The sequence below is a fragment of the Gasterosteus aculeatus genome, chromosome 21 (genome assembly GCF_964276395.1).
Source record: "Gasterosteus aculeatus chromosome 21, fGasAcu3.hap1.1, whole genome shotgun sequence".
Classification (NCBI taxonomy): Eukaryota; Metazoa; Chordata; class Actinopteri; order Perciformes; family Gasterosteidae; genus Gasterosteus; species Gasterosteus aculeatus.
Window position 1 is genome coordinate 11,799,317 of NC_135708.1, and position 20,444 is coordinate 11,819,760.

The following is a 20,444-nucleotide window of genomic DNA, read 5'->3' on the forward strand; positions in this document are numbered from 1 at the left end:
TTCCGTTATTTGAAGACATCGTCTTAATTTTGCCCATGAGATACAATTTGCCCCGAATGAAGGAGTGCTGAAAATATTTAAAGTCTTAACATATTTAGTGCATTTAACTTTGTTAATTTCATGGCAGTTACTGAAGTTCTTAGTGGGGTACAATTTCTTCCTATTTGATTGACGTTTAACAAATAGAGGCAATAATCAACCTGCCACTTTATGGCAAAGGCAAAGATGTCTACATGCTTTAACGATTTAGTGTTGATTTGATCGAATTTACAAATTTCCCATTATGTGTTTAATAATGATGATTTTTTGTTGTCTTAATGAGCATATACAATCAACAAGAACATGTTTTAACAGCAACAATCCCCACTAATTGACCTGAGCAGGTAATATGTCACACAGGACACTAGGTGGCAGTGTTGCCATGTAATTCAATCATTTGGGCTCCCCTGCTATATCTATGGGCAGAGTTTCCTGATAGGACACCAGAGATTACAACTGTTGCAAGTATTTGAAGATGTTACTTTACCTGTCAGAAACAAGGTGCGTTTACAATCATTTAAGTGGAATAAATGGGAACCAATCAGGCAACTCTGTCCCCTTTTTCCCCTTTGAAACCGCAGACGTGGTTGGATTGAATCTTACTTTACAAACATTAGCCATAGTCACAAAAGTCTGCAAGCCAAACTTGCCAAAGAAATTTTTTTTTACTTTTTTTATTCTATGCAGTTGGCTTACAAAACTATAACATTATTTTGGCTGTATGAGGACAGGAATTTTTTATTTTAACATTGTTTTTAACTAAACTCCCTTTGACCTCCCACTCTCTTAATTAGCTTTCACTGCCTGCATGTGCAGAAGGAGCATTGCTCAATGCTAACAGCCTCAGCATGTTCAAGAAGCTTTTTTTAGAAATGTAAATTTCACATGTCAGATGTCACAAAAGTGACAAGTTGTTTTATATGTTGCTATGATTTTGTATTCTATACGTCAGTTTCTTAACTTCTTTAAGCCCATTATGTCCTCATGGCTCTGGTAATGTCTTCACCTAGCAAACATTCAAATAGACGCTGCCACCAAACCTTATTTTACTGTCTCACTAAATAAATAGTATAGTAAATCTCTTTTTTAACTTCACAATGACACATTGTCATACTTAATTATCTTTCCAAACGAGAAGGCTATTTTAATTCTGCCATGACAGAATTCGAAGGCCATGGCAGATAATTAGCATCTGCTAATTATTCTCTGAAACAAGAAGACACAATATTAGTGCATATAGGTGATGTGCATGTGGACTTTAACGTACCGATACCATTTATCATTATTACTTTTTCAGTTCTGGGTTAGTCATCATAAACTGCTAGTCATTCACAGTATTATCAGGCACTGGATAACAGCTGATAGGTTAAATTACAGTGAGTTCTGTCAGAGAGTCAAAATAAAAATAATGTCACAAAATGAAATTACCTGTGGAGTGATAGCAAAGGTCCAAAGCAGATAAAACATGTTAATCGACTTAAAAGGGAAAACATTTTCATTTTTAATGCCCACTTTCTCTTGTCTTGAACAACTTTCTCCCAAATCCTTAAGTGCTAAAACTCTTTTCGGGATGTTTTCAGCAGAACCTTTCCAGAGACAAAAAGTTGGAAAATATGTTATAGAAGAGAGGAGGTTTGGGAGATTTTTTCACAAATGCTGATGGTTTATTGTAATCCTTAATCTAGGTGGTGTTCCCGTTTAAGAGCTGAAACCATAACCAGAGCAGACTCGCACTACAACTTCTTGAATAAACATTGCACGTATAAGAGTTCTGCAGACAATACAAACGTGAGTTTACTGTTTAATTATCAGGCTGATCCACGGAGGAGTTAATTATTCAACTCGAAGCATTGCATTAAGATACAAGATCATGCAAATGCCCACGGCGGACACCAATAAAAGTGGATTACGCACGACGCATTATCTGCACACGAGCCAAAGGTGAAGCGGAGATGTATTTCCGCTTCACCATTTCATGGAACTCTTTACATCAACATTTCAATGAAAGAGAGCGCACAATACGGCCGTCTTTGCGCACATGTGCCATTCCCCCAAGATAGGCAGGGGGTTTAAAAGGAGTGGTTTGCGCTGTGATTGACCACAGAATTTATCCAGACGCCTCCCGGCAAACATGACTACAAACTTTTCCCAGAACGCAGAGGAGAGCCCGGAGCCGCGCAAGGCAGAAGTCAAAGGTATGACGAGTTTACCATCGAGTTTACCGGCTCATGCAGCGACTGACGGTTCGCTGCTTCTCCGCGTTGTTGTCCAGGGAACATTCCCAGCTGGCTGCAAGGCACGCTGCTGCGCAATGGCCCCGGCATCTTTTCCGTGGGGGTCACCAGCTACGACCACTGGTTCGACGGGATGGCGATCATGAAAAGCTTCGCCATTAAAGACGGTTCGTCTTGGGCTTGTTGGGGTTTTTTTTGCGCATTTTTTGTTAAATCATTGTTTCATTTACGCGAAGAGATTTCTAAACTCACTCATGTGTTTTTATCTTTCAGGGGAAGTTACTTACAGGAGCAGATTTTTAGAAAGTGACACCTACAAAGCCAACATGGCTGCGAACAGGATAGTTGTGTCTGAAATGGGGACGATGGCCTACCCGGACCCCAGCAAGAATTTCATTGTCAAGTAAGCATCCCGTTCAATTTAATTAAACCACATCTAACACTTTCATTGTTTCACTCCGGCACCGTTGTTTGCTTTGAGTTAGATACACTGCTACAAAATGATGGTATCATTCAGTTTTCTAAAAGATTTGCATCATAATCTTCATATTGAATCGTCTTCCTTTTGCCCCCCACTCCCTTTTCAATACATGTTATTTCTCATTCCTTTTCAGAGCAATTACCTTTCTCAACCACACAGTGCCCGACTTTACTGACAACGGCGCAAGCAACTTCATTAAGTACGGAAAAGACTACTACGCCACGTCAGAGACCAACTACATCCGCAAGATCGATCCCGTGACGCTGGAAACTCAGGACAAGGTGAGTTCACATGCTGATCTTGATCGGCCACCAGTGGCACACGAGCCTTGAGCTCATGTGTTGCTGAACACACACACAGGTGGACTACATGAAGTACCTGCCGGTGAACTTGGCTTCGTCCCATCCTCACTATGACAAAGAGGGCAACGCCTACAACTTCGGGACTTCCATAGCAGAGAAGGCCAAGACTAAATACATACTGTTCAAAGTCCCCGTTGTCTCAGAGACGGGTACGTAAACCTCATAGCCGGCTTGATCTGTCCATTGACTGTAAGAATTTGAAAATCATATAGACCGTTGATCATGCAAATGTATGTTTGGACGGGCGTCATTTGATTTAAAGTACAGTCCACACACCATTTAATCCCTTCAAGGCCAAGCAATGAACATGCTGCAGTGACCGTCTGTTTTCTTTAACTTTGGTTCTTTACTCGCAACCTTTTTAGACAAGGACGCCCCGGCGCTGAAGAAAGTGGAGATGCTGTGCACGGTGCCGTGCCGCTCCCTGCTCACACCCAGCTACTACCACAGCTTCGGCCTTACGGAAAACTACTTCATCTTCATCGAGCAGCCTCTCAAACTGGACATCCTCAAGATGGCCACGGCGTACATGAGGGGAGTCAACTGGGCCAGCTGCCTGAAGTTCTGCCCGGAGGAAAGCGTAAGTGGTCACTTATTGTCTTGTAAGTTACCGTTTTTGTTTCAAAATGCATAGTCTGCTGGCGGTTACACCTGGGTTGACATTACTGTGACGGCCTTTCTTCAACAGACTCTGATCCACCTGATAGACCGAAAGACCGGCAAGGTGGTGGACACAAAGTACTACACCGGAGCGATGGTCGTCTACCATCACGTGAACGCATTTGAGGACGACGGTCACGTCATCTTCGACGTCATCGCCTACAAAGACAACAGCCTTTACGATGCGTTCTACCTGAACAGAATGAAGGAAAACCCCGGGTCGGAGGACGACGACGGCTACTCCAAACCAAGCTACAAACGATTTGTGCTTCCGATCCGTTCAGACAAGGTGGCGTTTGTAACTAAGTAAAGTTGATTTCATCAGGAAAGTGGGTGAAGATGTTTGTCTCACACTTGAAACACTGTATTGGCGTCTTCCAGGGGGTGGCAGTTGGCGAAGACTTGGTAAAACTCAAGTACACAACTGCCAGTGCTGTGAAGGAGAAGGAAGGCAAACTCCTCTGCCAAGCAGAGGTTGTCTGTGAAGGTAAAGCTAATAGACACTGAGCTCGAATCAAATAAATGTTAAATACTACTATAACACTACTGTCATTTTATCTCCATCAGGCTTTGAATTGCCACGACTGAATTACGACTTCAATGGCAAGAAGCATCGCTTTGTCTACGGCTGCAGTGTGGAGAAGTGTGCTGTGGCGAAAGGGGTAACGCTGTCTTTGATTTGGCTGTTGTGGAACCGTTGGGATCATTTTGTCTTTACGCTTTCTTCCTGTCTCTTAATCATACTTGCTAAGAGAACCAAAACCTGCTGACTCTTAAAGAGCGGAATTGAATCACGGGGGTAATTCTTCCAGGCAGCATTTTTTTTTATTTTTATTTTTTACTAAAGGTAGGAAGGATAGCGCAACAGTGACAACGGATGGAAGGAAACACTTTTACGATACCGGCACACTTTGCCGTCAATGCACCGGAAGTAATTGATAGAAGCAATTTGCTCTGCGAGGCTGCAAAGCTCTGTGGAAATGAGCTTCCCTCGTGTCTCACTGCATCCCGTCAGTCCGGCGGTATCGTGACTGCAAAGAGGAAGGAACCGAAAGAAAACATCCTGGTTTATACAAGATCTATTTTTTTTTTTTTTTTCATTCCCTCGTGATGCAGATTTCCAAACACCAGAAGAGCGCACGTCTTTGAATTTTTCACGTGAAATGAAGAAAAATGCACCATCGGAAGGAAAAATGAATAATAAATTGCGATGAATAGTCCATCGCACAAACTAAGAAAATATTTGCACTTCGAGATAAAAGTTGTTGTAATAATATTTGCATAACTAAGTTAAACATTTCAACAAGTAACTAACAAGCTAACTTGCTTGTTTATAACTAAACAAGTAAAAATTCATTTTTATTCAAGTCAAACCTTTTGAATCAGGTAATTGCAGTAAGGTTTTTAAAATTAGAACTAGCCATATTTAGTTCACTCTGCTTTCCTCCTACTGTTAAAATCTGAACCCATGCAAGTTAGGCGGCTCGAACGGTGCCTGCAGACGTGAGCGTGATTGCGTGTCAGTGACTGTCTGACCTTTGCAGGGTTCACTGCGTGTCTCGCCCCATGATAGCGAGGATCTGCTCAGGTCGCCCATAAACCTTCAGAGGGTGATTGTGGACAGCCAATGGTTGGACGGCTTGTCACAAGGCATTTCTTGCTGCTATTCGGTCACTCTGACCGACCTGGCCAGTAATTTATAGGCTGAGATTTGTGAAAACGTGTTTACACCTCTTTTGTAAGCTGGGGCAAAGTGCTGCACAGACACATTGCTTGTCTACAAGATAAGAAGTGAATATTTATTATATTAATCTTAGTGGATATGTTGCAACTACATTGACATGCCATTGTTGTATTTGTTCGCTTTCCCCTTTTAACGTAGCGCTCAAACCTAATGTTTTACTTTAATCATAAAAAAGTAATCGTTTAGAACCCTCCTGAAAAATGTTATCAGATACGTGACGTGTTGGTGCTTCGTACAGGCTGAGTAAATCCTTTTGTTTTCTGCAGATTGCCAAATTGGACACCGAGACCAAGGAAAGGATTTACTGGAGTGAAGACCACTGCTCGCCGTCCGAGCCAATCTTCATCCCCAGACCAAATGGAGAGTCAGAAGATGACGGTGAGCATACTGTGTGTGTGTGTGTGTGTGTGTGTGTGTGTGTGTGTGTGTGTGGCGTACACATGCTACTATGCAACCACAGAACAAATGTATGGCAATATCTGCCTATTGCGAAAAGATCCCTCGCTGACCATCTGTATTGGTACTTTAAAACTATCCATATTTTGGTGTGATTCTTTAGATCTGTAACATCCTGCTTCGTGCTCTAACAATAACCTCTTTCGCTCCGTTCACAGGCGTCGTCTTGGCAACGGTTATAAACTATAACCCGGGACAGTCTAGTTTCATCTTGATCCTCGACGGCAGAACGTTTGAAGAAGTTGCTCGCGCGTACGTGAACACAACGCTCAACCGGGATATGCACGGCTTTTTTATCCCACTACAAAATTAGTTCACTTTTTACACAAAAACGGTGCGTTGTGGCAGAGGAATCTATTTGAAAAGTCAAAATTCTCTGCCGAATATTGTGTTTTGAGGAAAGCAGCATTATGAGGACCTGTATGGTGCCATTGACTACCTCTTCTCTTTAAAATTATTGCATCAAACAAATGGTCGAAAAAATTTTTTCGTGGATCAAAATGTTGTTTTAAGCATGTGTGTGTGTGTGTGTATATATCCCTATTTGGAATTTAGTCCACATTATTTTATTCTACTGCTATGAAATTGTATTCAAACATTTCTGAGACCTGCTCCCATTTTACCGTTACGTAAGATAATGAGAATAAATATAATATTAAAGAAGTTAACTCAAGTCTTTTCGTTACAGTGCAAAGCTTCTTTACTTCTTGGTACATAAAGATAACTTTTTGAACGACAAGAAGGTTCTCTCGTTTCAACATAAAGGGTTCCATTACTAAGCTTTGAGTTTTTGGACAACGCAGACATCAGCTGATGATCCTAAAGCCCTTGAACCGCATGCAACTATAAGATTAGATCTGAGTAAACTGCAATATGGCCGTGGATGTAATTAGGTTTTAGATGTTTCTAAAGGTCATTCGGGTTTATTCTGTTATTTAATGCTTAAATGGTTTATAATCACCATGGACTCATTGACCACAATTTATTGCAATGTGTAAATACAAGGTCACCAGGGGAAGCGCGCAAATTGCATTTACTCAAACCTTAAGGATTATCAAAGGAACAGAAAATCATGGAATCAGCGATATTCTATCAATTTATTCACATTTTTCAATTTGTACTCTGTACAGCTGTTTTCACACATCTTGTGAGAAAAGAGCCTTGGCGACATTCAAATCGGGGAGTAAAAAAAGTGCACAGGACGTTTTTGTGGTTGTCATGGTGATATGTTGCTTCAGAGTGTTGTCCCATTGTATTTCCGTTTATCAGCTGATGTTAGTGAGTCCCCGAGGGTCCAGGGCTCAAGGCCTTGGGGTTGAGAGGGGGGCATCATGCCGCTATACCATAAGTCACGTTTGCGATTTAATGGCATGTCCAAACTAAGACAAAAGCATTTGTCAGGGCACTTTCAGTAATTTACAACACAACGATGTGACTCATGAACGACCAATATGTCCGATGCAACATGATCATGGTGCTCTGGGTCATCTTTGCAAAACTACTCGTCATTGTATCACACTATACCGGGCTGAGTTATTGTGTTATTGTTTTTAAAGAAACCAATCAAAATGTATGATTTGATTAAAAAAAGTGAAAGAGTAAACAGTAATATACGTGATAAATAGCAAGAGTACTTCAGTGAAATCAGTGTAACTGCAAATATGCAAACCACATTTGAAATAAACTTACAAGCACACAGTGGCGGACACACATTTGGATATTGCTAGCACGGGTTGTGTATTAACCAACTGAATGATAACCAGGAGACATTCAATGATTATAGACATAAAACGTGTCTCAAAACCTTCGACACCTTGTTCTTGAGAAGGATCGCCTGTGTCCATCACTGTCACCCTGTCAAAGGACTTCTCGGTAGACCAGCTAAAGACAAGAGGTAAGATTTTAATACGAGTACCCTCCGGACTACATGTGTTTCAAAAATGTTTTTCCAAAGCAGATCACAAACATATGAATGACAGCAAGAAGTCGGACTCACAATTAATATTTTACAGTTAATAGCTTACATAGTCACAAAATGTTTCTACAGTAAATTAGAAAAATGGAAATCAACGGTAGACATTTGTTTCCCGAACATATGCAAAGATGTAGAACAAAACCTATTCAATAATTTGAATTTATTGAAAAAGCATTCTGGCAACGGCACAAAACAGGCTGGTTTATATTTGCAGCGGCGTCAGTGTGCAAAAGAAAAAGCAAGAACCAGCATAGTTTTTCTTTTCTTAACGTGTTGTTTATGATGACTTGAGGTGAAAGAGCAGATCAATGTTGTTACTACTCAATGCTACATGCCCTGATTTCAATATGTACTGTTTGTCCAATCGACGTATTATTTAAAGTCTCAGAATGCAGCGTTGCATATTTGAAAAACAAACACAGAAACACATCAAATATCAAATACTCCCTCCAGGTCTTCAGTTTAAACTCTGAAGTCACCCAAGTGTTTTTCTTTTTTAATTTTTCAAGTCATGCTGTGCTCATCGTGCATCACATCACACGTCAGCAGCCTTAAAAAGAAAAGGAACAAGAAAAAGGCTTTTTTTTAAGGAGATTCGACCACAGACACACACACAAGTGAAAAAAGGGAAACTCCGCCGTGGTTCCAGTTATGACTCCCTGATATCGGGAGGGTGGCAGTGGAGGATTTGTCCCGGTTGTTAACAGCCATTAGAGGCCCTGAATCCAGGTCTCAGAGATAAGAAGGAACGGTCCGTTCAGCTGGCCTCCCTCTGAATATCCTCTGCTGTGGCTGGAGAGCTGTGGTTCTTCTCCGCGTTCTCTCCGTCACCGTCCCCTAACGCACAGACAGGACGGGGGACACACAGGTCGGGTCAGTGATGCGAATGAGGTCGGGCGAATCAGTGGGTAAGTAACGGAACAGCAGTCTGGCACAAAATAAACTGAAAAAGGCACCTGTTGTAAGGCTTCCAAATGTACTGTTATGAACAGTAACATAGCAAACCTTACAAGCGAGGCCAGTGTGATTCTCTACTGTAAGCATGAATGTAAGGAAACACCCAGATTTTGCACAATAGATGAAATATCTAAATATTGTTCAAATCAGAGTGGGACACAAGGTGTCACATAATTCACTGAAAAACAAATTCTCAGTATCCCACTTTTTGAGTGAAAGGGTAATATCATTTTGACGTTTTCAGCAAAATGATAAAAGCCTCTTTTGATTTTTGATTTCAATTTATTTCTTGCAATAAATAGCTTTGTAGAAGAATCAAGACTTTGGGTGTTTGTCTTCCCCTGGTGGTATCAACAAGGAAACTGCAATGTCCACTGTCCATTAAAACACCACACTCAGATATACCATTCATGAATTGCCACATATTTCTAATGTTTTAATATTTAACAATGACATTTTTAATTGTGACCCCCCCCCCCCCCCCCCGTGAGGATATGTGTCCCCGTGTCTGCGTCCCTCTCGCGCACATCGCTGCTTGTTCTGCCCTTCAGTCTCTCTCTTATTCACATCCTCATTGCCATTTCCCATCATTTCCATCCCTCCTTTCCCAATCAAATTACTGCCCCATCCATTTTCACACCTGCTTCCCCTTTGCAGCTGACCATCCCCCTCCCCCTCCTCCTGCTCCCCACCTACATTTCATCCCTTCATCAGCCTCGTCTGTTCCCTCAGTGCCGTTTCTCACCTGGCTTGTTGATGTTGAGCTGTGCCAGACTCTGTGACAGGTCAGCGGGGGTCTCCCCCCCGGGGGCTGCCAGCATGTCGTGGATGGCGTTCCGGCGGCCGGCGCGCTGAGAGGAGATGAAGTCGTCATAGGTCGCCTCCGCAGCCGTCATCGCCGACGCGCGCCACCATAGCAGGGCCTGGCGCGCACGGCGGCACAGGTACACGCAGGCACACGCGGGACGCTTGTTTTGTTGTTCACGAAAGTGATCGTGGAGCTGAGGAGAAGCTCAGTTTATCACAACCAGAATGGACGCAGTCAGTTTCTGTTGAATTGAAGAGAGTGACACAAAAGGTTACATGCACTAATTCAATGAATCCCCTCCCTCCTCTTATTTTATACTGGGGCAGTGGAATGGACACACAAATCCGGGTAACAGCGCAACCCTAAAACCCCAAACTCAAAGGGGAAACAGCGGCACAAGGGAGTTGAGTACTGTATTCAAATGTCATCCTACTTGGAGTATAAGCATGGAGCTGTGATGCTAGATTTAGGTTAAACCCCTCTGTTGGCACTCCAACACTCTGTATTAATCTGCCTGGGTGAGGCTGCCCTAATTACAATTTTTTTTTTAAATAAATATTGTCAGAGTACAAATACAAATCAAGCATTTCTGAGACTTCATGTCCCTCTTGGACGTTCACAGGATTGTTATGTTTTTTAATGTTGGATTTAACATATCGGAAAATGTATTTAAAAAATGGACCTCAGCTCCCACGTCCATTTGTGGTTATCTCCAGAGCGATTCACTGTGGCTATTTTTGGATAACTTCTATGTCATCATCTGAGCATGACTCCCTCTCAGCTGTCGTTCTCAAAATGCTGGCGAGATCCAACAGCCGGTGTCCACCTACAATTGTCAGCCACAACACAGTGAAGCGAGAGACACCGGATAACTGCTATTCAACGTAAAAGCAGGGAGTTAGTGCATCATGTCAGAGCCAGAATGACGCTGCGACAGGGAGACAATAGTATATTTGTTCTTTGAATATTATGACTTTTAATTCTCATGAATCTTATTTTTCTCAGGATATTACAACTTGCATGATATTTTTCAGCAGTAGCAGAAACCTCTGAAACAAAAGCTGTATGGTTCCAAAAATAAAAGATTATGGGAGTCAGTAATCCCTAAATGGGAGTAGTCTATTGCAATTTCATCTTAAGCAATACAGAAGAGAGCATTTTAGTTGTCACGTTGTGCCTGAATGTTTATGGTTTAAAAAAAATATTTAAATACATATTCAACGTGTAAAAATCCAATTTAAGGCAAGAAAACAAGTGTTGAATGTCTTGCCCAAATTTGTAAAGTTGCCTTTAGCAACTATTAAAAATAAATAAAAATAGCACAATGTTAATTTTTTTTTAAGAAAAAGGTCATTCAATTTGTAGACAAAATGTGATAAAACATTCTTGACATGCATCTCACATGCTCATATGAAATATTAATTGACAGTTTACATAATTTAGTCACGCTGTTACTTCGTGTGTGTGTGTGTGTGTGTGTGTGTGTGTGTGTGTGTGTGTGTGTGTGTGTGTGTGTGTGTGTGTGTGTGTGTGTGTGTGTGTGTGTGTGTGTGTGTGTGTGTGTGTGTGTGTGTCCGTCCGTCCGTCCGTCCGTCCGTCCTGCCCTGGCGGATGAAAGCACTGCTGTCCTTACTGCCTCACTCCCAACGGCACCAGAGCTCAGCTGGCATGAACCAAAATATATCCAGAACAAACCAACGCTTCCAAACGAACTCCCTGATTGAACCATCAAACCAGCTGCTGGATCCTCTGTCACTGACTGGGACGTGTTTTGGTCCGATACCATTAGTTGCTTAACATGAAAGTGTCAGCAGTGTTAAGGAATCCAGCCCCACAAATGAGTGTAACTGACATGCTTAATAAAAGTAGCCATTTCCATGCGAGGAATCTGTCCGAGCTGCAATTATTCAACTAAAACGCTTTTATTTGAGCGGTTTTCTATTATTAAGGGCCAATTGGAGGCGCTAACGCGTCGTGCCCAATCGGTGATGTGAGCGATCACAGTACGAATCCCCGTTTGACAAAGACTCATTGAGATCAGTCCGAGCCGGTTAACTCGCCTGCGTGGTTCACGTCACACGTGGAATTAAGCGGAAGGCACAAACTATTCGTACAATGTCTTGTTTGCATTATCAGCATGGTACCTGTTTGCGTGGACGGGCTTCCCGGGATTTGCAGGACTCAAACGCATCAATTTGAATGCCACTCCGGAACGACCACACACACCCACGACTGGAGGATTTACCAGTGGCAAGCCAATGCCAGAATAAAACAGCATCCGGAGGAATTTTCAGAATAAAGCCCTTTATTGTGACGTAAAACCACACAATAAATTAGCAAGAATCGTAAGGCCCGAGATGAACTTCTTTCATTACCATTACGAAATATCCTGATATATGAATTTCCAGAGGTTTTTTTTGAACCAGTGTAGTGATTCAATCCATTAAATGTATTGATTTCTTAAACAAAATAACATAACAATTAGGCCAATAAAAGGCTGTGATAAGAAAAACCATAAACTGCACGACCAGCCATATGTTTGCATTGCTAGGCCTTCAACTTGTAATCATACCCAAGAACGTCCAATGACAAACAAGGCTGTTATTGTGTGTTTGTGTGTCCGTGAAAGTGGGGAAATCACAGAGAGCCAGTGTGAGAACAGTAATGTTGTTGTGATGACGGCAGTGAGGCCCTGGCCGGTCAACATCTGGCTGTGAATTACTCCATCCAGAGGACATATGTGGTTAATATGCCAAGTTCAGAGTTCCCTGGGAAAGTGTTTGAGCCAAAAAATGCAAGTAGGGAATACACTAGTTTCATTGTTTGGGAGTTATGATTTCCGTCACGAGGTTGAAACTAAAACCATTTGTAATATACTTGAAATTGTATTATTAATTATGCATGAAGCATATGCAGGCAAGATGAAGTTGTTTTTTAGCCCCTACAGCTCCAGAATAGACTAGATTTTAGTAAAACGACAGAGTGCTTCATGTTCAACGTTCATCTTTACCTAATATAACAATTACCTTTTACTTCACGTAATTTTATCATTAGGCCTTGTTGGGACATAATGATGGGAACGGGAGAACAGGTGTTACCATCAAGGTTTCTTGGTGTTTTTTTTTTTGTTAAGCATTGAACTCGCGGGCTGAACCGTGCGGAAGCGTCCAATGAAATACTCTGATGTTCGCATGTGAAGCGGTGCCACACAAACCAGTTGCTATTGGAAGCCAAAGATCAACAATGTCAAGATATGTACTTCTCACTTCCAAACCACGAAGATATGGGTCAGGGAGACCGACCAGTTGAAATGTCACAGGGAATATTCCACCGACTAAATATACATAATTAAATAGAACTGAATCTAAATGATGTATGAATGAACGAATGTGACAAAATCCTTGTTATATAACATGACTAATAAAATACATAAGAATAATTTGCGCGTGCGAGAGGAAACTCCCGAATGCGTAGTTTACTATCAGTCATCTACAAAGACCCTACATATTGTTGTATTCTGCTTGTATTGCAATTGTAGTTTTTCTGTAAGAATTAGAGAATAATTTGAGAGTGACTCGAGACCTTAGCCTTATTTTAGCGAAGGCGGATGTTCGTGGTAGGGAGTCATCTCGCTTCCACTCGCTACTTTTCGCCGTCCGTAACAACAGCGGCTCCACACAAGAGACAACCTAAGGATGGAAGAATTTGAAGGTGAACAAAAAGCCTGTTTATGCCTTCATTCTTTTCGATGTCTCGTAGCAAAGTCGAGCCCAACAGCCTATCCGTTTTTATTAGTTCAAAACGATGCACTTAGCATTGCCTTTTTGTCAGCGACCCATCTTTTTGTGTTGTATTTAGCCCAAATAATGCTAGGTAACGCCCGGGCCAAAGATGAAGCTAGCTTCCTCTCCCCGAATGGGTGTGATCCCGAGCTAACGTTACATTAGTCACAGGAGCTACCCAGCGTTAGCACGCTGCTACCTAACCAACCGTGACAGAAATAAAAGCTAAGCAGTGCATTTAGCTGTTCGACGTAACTTAATGCAATACACGTCGGTGTATATTCGCATATTATAAACAATGTTCGGTACGCGGACGTTACTGCCCGACTGACGTTACTCCCAGTCTGGGTGTCACCATTTGGAAACGTGGTTGCCGTGGGAACAACACAACTCCCAAAACCACATGTTATGTGACAGGAGGTAACATTACACGTCAACCAGCTACGTGGTCCGTTTCAACGAACCCAATGTTGGTGTGAACAATGGTGATTTCAGGAGGCGGCCAGATGTGCTTCATTTCATGTTCTCTTCCAGATGTGAACTCCCTCACCATGAATCCCAATGCAATCTTTTCTGCTTGCAGACAGCGATGCTCCTCCTGCTGTGGATCTGAGTCAATGCAACACCTGCAGCAGATGGTTTTTCCCTAAAGTCTTGGTAAAACGAATATTACCACTTTTTCTAGTATTCTGTAATAGAGGTAGAAATGCACATGCAGTGTAATACAACCAAGAACAATACAACCAAGAACACTATTTTCATGGTTTTCAAAAATTTCAGACTCAACGGTGAATAGTTTTTTGCTGAAAAGATGCATCTTTCATGTTACGACGATATTTCCCGCCATTGTTTTTAGCTGACAGCAGGTCAGCTGTTTGGATGTGGTAATATTACATATGATGCTTATGTTTATTAATACCAATGTATCTGCTATCATCAATTCTTCTTGTATTTTGCTAACCTCAATAACACGGATTGTTTTTTGTCACATACCAAAGTCATTTTAGTACGTTATTGCAACATATTGTTTTTTCTGGGAATGTTAATACATACATTTGTGCATTTCTCCAATCACTCACCCTCATTAGTGGTCTGATTACAATAAAGCGTTATTCATTTATTGACATGTGCACCTGTGTCTGCATTAGGAGGTTTAATCATATATATCTGAAACTGACTTTCTCACAAAACATTTTTGAATTAAGATTTTTATTTTAAACTACAGTCCTTCCCCGAAAAACATTAAGAAAACCATTCTAATTGTTTTTGTGTCTTGTGCATCTTTTTTTCCTCTCACTACAGGAGAAGCATGCGAAAATCTGCCAAAAGTCGACAGTCAAAAAGAGGAAAGTTTTTGACTCCGGCCGACAGAGAGCTGAGGGTACGGACATTCCCACGCTTAAACCCCTTAAACCAAAGGTAAGGCGGCACTTCCGGAGGATGTCAAACGCATAACTTCCTAGAGTTCAATTTGTATAATAAGAAGTGGAAAAACTGCTCAAAATTGTACATCTCAGTGCAAAACTAACAGTTTGAACGCTGAATATGTCAAATGTATTTACCATTACCGCCTCCTCAAGCCGCAATGCTTTTTTTAAACCTGTTGTGGAGTTATTATTCCACAGCTTTCATTTTTAAAAATGTCACTGCCATCTTATGGCTTATCATGAACTCCCAAGGAAATTACATTAGCAGCATGTAGCATTTCAGGGGGATCCATTAGCAGAAAGGGAATTTAAAATGCAAGCGTCTTCTCCACTAGCGTATGATGACCCTGCCATTAAGGATGTTTTTGTTAGCTTATAAATAGCCGTTTATATCCACGCAGGAAGCAGATCCTCTTCCTTAATTTATTCGTTGACCTTTTAGATTGGTTTCCTGTTATTAATGGCTTCGTTGTTCTAAACAAATGCGGTAGACCAAATATTTAGTGATATCAGAATTATAAATGACTACTTCTCCGGTTTTTACTTAGCTATGAGCTCCTAGTGACGAAATGTAATCGATCTACCATATAGTCAAGGTCTTTACTGTAACTGGTGTTCGGTTAGAGGGGAATAAAAGAACTCCTGTCAGTCGGCGCCAGCGGGGTTATCACGTTGCCACAGAAGTAGCTCAGAATCTGCTCGGTGAACTACGTCAGGAATCATCAGCATTATCTCTATTTTAGGGGCATAAATCACCCTTTGTTTCCAAACAAAGGGTGATTTCTACCCCTAAAATAGAGATCACATTCATTTGCAGTTAGAGCCGGAAAGCATGTTGGAGCAGGTTACAACCAAAAATGTCAATAAGAAGATACATTTTTTGTCAGGAGCACATTTCAGATCACAACTGGCTTCTGAGCATCCCGGTAGCCCAGTAACATGTCCCTACCTGTAGCCCATTTAGAGTTAAAAGTAACAAGAGACACGGTGGTGACCTTATTTTCAAAACATCCAGTTTTCAGCGTGCACATAAACAAGAAGGACCACTCCCGTTGAGGTAATGACGGCACTCTCTGTGACCGCCGGGCGTGAGCTTTGAAACGACAGCATCTGTGTTTGCGTCTCGCCAGGCCGAACCTCCGAAGAAGCCGTCCAACTGGCGGCAAAAACATGAGGACTTTATCGCCACCATCCGAGCCGCCAAGGTCGTCGATAAGGTCATAAAGGAGGGCGGACCATTACCTCCGCCTCCTCCTCCTACTATTGACCCAGGTAAGACCAACCTTGATTGAGGAACAGGAAAATGGCAGCTAAATTACTTTTCTTTTTTCTTCTTACAGTCAAGTAAGTCTTTGTAGTGAACACGTTAGCTGCTTTGAAAGTGCTCGTAATGGGGGTCTGGAGGAGACTTGTCATCCCAAATGAGAATGTAAAAAACACAGCGCTTACTCCTGCAGCACTACTTCCAAGCGTTCCTATGTATAGTACAGGATATGTGTCAGTATATGTTTTTTTTTTTTTTGTCCTCACCGACCTGTTTGGTCTTCAGACTACGTCCAGTGTCCTTACTGTCAGCGGAGGTTCAACGAGGGTGCAGCCGACAGACACATCAAGTTCTGCCAAGAGAAGTCTGCACGCATGCCCGGCAAGGGCAAGTTAGGAGATGCCAAGAAGCCTCCTGGTCGCTCAGTGGTACACACACACACACACACACACACACACACACACACACACACACACTGCACCACTTAATGGTCGTGCACTCCAACAGACAACACGGAAAATCATTTTACTTCAGTAAATTCTCTGAATCTCATTGCAAACCTGCAAACCTAAAACATTAAAATGCACACTGCGAATAGTATGAAATAATATTGATTGTACATTGCGCATGCGGTAAACGCAGCTGTTCTATTAACAAATGCTTTGGATGTATGTCTGGATAGCCAGTGCAGTTTTGTGCACCAGCGCATGATTGGGAGTTGATTTGGCAGCCAGTAAGGGGCTCAATGTTTTCTCATTATGATGACAACAAGCCAAAAATACTTGTTTCCCATTTCCTAAGTACTCACTGTGCATCCGTGCCGCTCGGTCAGTGCTTTCACTTCCCCTCTCTGTGAAGCCACACCAAACTCCCTGCGTTGCATTAATGGTTGGCCCTTTGTCATGGAATCTATAACCTAGCGACACATGACATTGTGGTTTCACGTGGGCCTACTTATTTATTCCCTATTGTCTCTCCGTGTCTGTCTCAGTGCAAGCCTGCTGCTTCTGCCAAGGCCCCCCCTGCCGCTGCGTCACCCAACCCTTCAGCCTCCTCTCGTTTGCCCCAGAGATCAAGTCTTGGACAGCCCTCCGGTACGGGCACAGCTCTGTTGGTCAATCGTAGAAGGGTGTTGAGCCTACAGCTGACAGTTCTGTGTATTTGTGACCATTTTCAAAGATATATATATATATATATATATATATATATATATTTTTTTTGTTAATGAAATTGCTGTTTTGCTCTAGGGATCCCATCCAGTAAGGTGTCCGGTGCCGGTTCAGTGAGGAGCAATCCCTCTGGCCTCACGAGCCCTCCATCAGGGTCAGTGCTCTCTCACAGTGCTCATGTGACGTTAAGCCTAGTTTATGCTTCTGCGTTTTCAGAGCGACGCAGACGCAAGCCCCCCTTGCGTGTCCCTTGCGTGCCTTTTCACACCTCCTTGTGTCCTTGCGTGCGTCGAGCCATTTTTCTAGGCTTGCGTTGCTTTTGACGTAAGCAACGCAAGCCTCCCGCAGCGCACCAGGCTGCGATTGGTCCGCTAACTACGTCCTTTACGGAGTCACACATTTCCGCTTTCATAGACCGATACCGCCATTATTAAAACAAAGAATGTTTACGAGAGAACGGAGCAGATTTAAGAACTTTTGACGGAACAAATGCGTAAATATGACCGCTTATACAAGCCGTCATTGGCGGGTCGTAGAAGCGGGTTGGATTCATGGAGGGAGATTGCCGCAAACGCCGGTTTGCCGGTTGAGAGGTGCACAAAGTTGTGGAGGAAAATACGGGACAAATGTGTCCGCGATGAAAAGCAGCAGTGGCGATACACGGGGCAATAAAGTCTATGATAAATAAATAAACAAACCAACAACTTCCACACACAAAGACGTGACTCTCTAGGTCGTGTTGTTCTGGCGGGGAATTTCAAACCATGAATTGAAACGAGTGCGTCGACGCAGACGCAGAAGCATGCGCCGGCCTTTACGGTTAACACTGCGATTGACTTAATTGATGGCGGCATAAGAACAACAGGTTACATCTGTGAATAATGCTCAAATGTGAGTTTTGAACGTTTTACACTTGGGTCTGTCCTTACGAACCTCGGCGGTTTGCATGGCTCACATCGTTGTGCTTCTTCTCCTCAGTGGGGGGAGTAAGACTCGAGCTGTGAGCTACGGCTCTGTGAGGACCACTCAGTCGGGAACCGCAAACAACAACAAGAAGAAAGCAGACGCCTTCACGTCGAGGTGAGCGCGTTCACCAACAAGTTGTGCTAAAAAAAACGCACAACGAGGGAGAACCCAAGAAAAGAGTTGATCTAAACGATCCTGCCCTCCTGTGCGTCGTCGGGGTATTGCACACGCCGGCCCCCTTTAGTAGCGTTTGTTTATGCTACGCTTCACGTGCGTAGTCCAGCAGAATGGTGCCGTCAACAAAAGAAGTTGCACATCCTGCATTTAATTATGATGTGGATTATTTCAAGTATTTCAATTCTTAAGAACCGAGGTACCAAAAGCCTCGTCAGCCCCGGACTAAAATGCCATCAGTGACGACGTGATGTACGTAGCTTCTAACTTTGCTGCTTGTTCGTCTTTGTTGAAATCGGCAGGAATGACGTCAACGACGGAGTCGGCAACGGTGGCACGAAGAGCAAGTTCTGTCACGCTTGTGGGACCAAGTACCCGGTTGAATCTGCCAAATTCTGCTGCGAGTGTGGGGTCAAGAAGATGTGTATCTGATGACGGCGGGGGACGGGCGGGGGGGGGGTCAGCAGAGGGAGAAGCTAGAAACACTTGGAGACGACGCTAGTATTCAAACTGGCGCCGCAGATGTTTCGACCGAGCGAATCCGACGGCATTTCTACTCTTCCCGGGTCTGATTTCCCGGCAGTAAAGTGACGCCATCGTCAGCACGAGACCCTACCGTGCGCCGATTTTCTTCCTCGTGGATGTTTGGTATTAGTGGGATTTGCGGGTCCAGCGACACTTTATTCCAATTTGTTCAGTGCTTCCTGCTTCATAGTTGACCGTTTGATTTAGTAAACTTTCTGACATTTTCATTCAACACGAATCTAATATCTACAATAATTTTAGCCTCTAGTGGTTTTGTGGCCTATAGCCTTCATTGGCAAAGCCTATGCTGCGGGTCATGATCTCAATAACTGATGTGGCGGATGTCACTGGAACAACCCATGCAACTCATTGTTTTCAGTTGACCTCCTCCTTACTGCCGGCGCACACACACTCTTACTCCGACACACACACACACACACACACACACACACATGAGCACGGTTGCCGTGAAACTAGAGTAATGCTTTGATAACTAGTTTTTTATTGTTCCTGGACAATAATTAAGTTTAGTAGAGCCGCTGTCAGCAACTGAAAGCCATTGGCGCATCATTATAGGAGAGTGCAGATAAGATATTGACTAAAAGCAACGAGGTTGGTTGTAAAATGGGAATTGGTAAGTCAGGGGCTGGTGTTTGTTGACTTATTGGAGCCTGGGTGTGATCTCCCCAGTATCTTGATACCCAGTCAACCGTGATCCGAAAAGGCATTCCTCAGTCCCATCCGCTCTAACAAAACATGTTCCCCCTGAAGTGCAATGTGACTACTGGTGAAAACAATGTGGCTTCTCTAAAGAAGTGTGTTTTGATTTGCATTTGTATCAATGTCACCACCCCCCACCCCCCCATGTTTGGCTTTTCTAGAAAGAAATGTAGCATTAACCCAAACCTGTGTATTACCCCTCAGTTTGTACCATGCAATCAATTATTTATTGTTGTATGTCCCTTTTTCATTTCACTGAATGAACATTGACTGGATTTCTTTTATTCATGCTCTATTGAATTGAAATGTTTTCTCAGGAGTTATATGAAACCGCACAGAAACTGCCCCTCCCTATCCCGATAGTGCTTCTTTTGTGACTGTGTTCAGTGTATTAAGGTTCAATAGTAAAGCAACACAAGATGCATTCTACATGGGATTGGTTGATCTTGGACCTCAACACACAATCCACTATTTATGACCCAGCATAGGTAAATTACAGGTGGGACGCTATGAAGGAAATAAGGCCTCTATGAAGTTGCAAATGTACTGTTGGAGTAATTCTGATCATCATTGAGTCCTTTTTTGAGAAGTACAGTCCATTCTGATTATCTCAAATGACAATAAACGTTTGACCCGACTGGACGGGTGTGTCTTCCTGTGCTGATGCGACACATCAATGCGTTCCTATGGAGACGGCTATG

The 20,444-nt window shown here is 42.8% G+C and overlaps 3 protein-coding genes across 3 annotated transcripts; 2 read left to right on the forward strand and 1 right to left on the reverse strand.

The window, feature by feature from the left end:
* Positions 1-1,152: 1,152 nt before the first annotated feature.
* Positions 1,153-6,644, forward strand: bco1 (beta-carotene oxygenase 1). Its single transcript, XM_040167174.2, has 11 exons — positions 1,153-2,234; positions 2,312-2,440; positions 2,547-2,676; positions 2,888-3,035; positions 3,115-3,265; positions 3,482-3,696; positions 3,805-4,065; positions 4,158-4,263; positions 4,344-4,438; positions 5,787-5,898; positions 6,135-6,644. The coding sequence occupies exons 1-11, from the start codon at positions 2,171-2,173 to the stop codon at positions 6,287-6,289; spliced, it is 1,566 nt and encodes a 521-aa protein (XP_040023108.2). The 5' UTR covers positions 1,153-2,170; the 3' UTR covers positions 6,290-6,644.
* A 410-nt stretch (positions 6,645-7,054) lies between these two features.
* pkia (cAMP-dependent protein kinase inhibitor alpha) lies at positions 7,055-11,972 on the reverse strand. The gene is made up of 3 exons (XM_078095750.1): positions 11,861-11,972; positions 9,654-9,957; positions 7,055-8,788 (listed from the first exon to the last, which is right to left on the reverse strand). The coding sequence occupies exons 2-3, from the start codon at positions 9,802-9,804 to the stop codon at positions 8,709-8,711; spliced, it is 231 nt and encodes a 76-aa protein (XP_077951876.1). The 5' UTR covers positions 9,805-9,957; positions 11,861-11,972; the 3' UTR covers positions 7,055-8,708.
* Positions 11,973-13,193: 1,221 nt separating this feature from the next.
* On the forward strand, positions 13,194-20,380 carry zc2hc1a (zinc finger, C2HC-type containing 1A). The gene is made up of 9 exons (XM_040167178.2): positions 13,194-13,427; positions 14,082-14,155; positions 14,801-14,917; positions 16,056-16,197; positions 16,475-16,617; positions 17,181-17,283; positions 17,437-17,512; positions 18,337-18,438; positions 18,801-20,380. The coding sequence occupies exons 1-9, from the start codon at positions 13,412-13,414 to the stop codon at positions 18,928-18,930; spliced, it is 903 nt and encodes a 300-aa protein (XP_040023112.1). The 5' UTR covers positions 13,194-13,411; the 3' UTR covers positions 18,931-20,380.
* Positions 20,381-20,444: the final 64 nt, after the last annotated feature.

Coding starts and splice junctions, on each gene's coding strand:
- bco1 (XM_040167174.2), top strand. CDS start 2,171: ATGACTACAAACTTTTCCCAGAACGCAGAGGAGAGCCCGGAGCCGCGC. Junction 2,235..2,311: donor GCGCAAGGCAGAAGTCAAAG/GTATGACGAGTT, acceptor GTTGTTGTCCAG/GGAACATTCCCAGCTGGCTG. Junction 3,036..3,114: donor CGCTGGAAACTCAGGACAAG/GTGAGTTCACAT, acceptor ACACACACACAG/GTGGACTACATGAAGTACCT.
- pkia (XM_078095750.1), bottom strand. CDS start 9,804: ATGACGGCTGCGGAGGCGACCTATGACGACTTCATCTCCTCTCAGCGC. Junction 8,789..9,653: donor GCTCAACATCAACAAGCCAG/GTGAGAAACGGC, acceptor TCTGTGCGTTAG/GGGACGGTGACGGAGAGAAC.
- zc2hc1a (XM_040167178.2), top strand. Junction 14,918..16,055: donor TTAAACCCCTTAAACCAAAG/GTAAGGCGGCAC, acceptor GCGTCTCGCCAG/GCCGAACCTCCGAAGAAGCC. Junction 17,284..17,436: donor AAGTCTTGGACAGCCCTCCG/GTACGGGCACAG, acceptor GTTTTGCTCTAG/GGATCCCATCCAGTAAGGTG.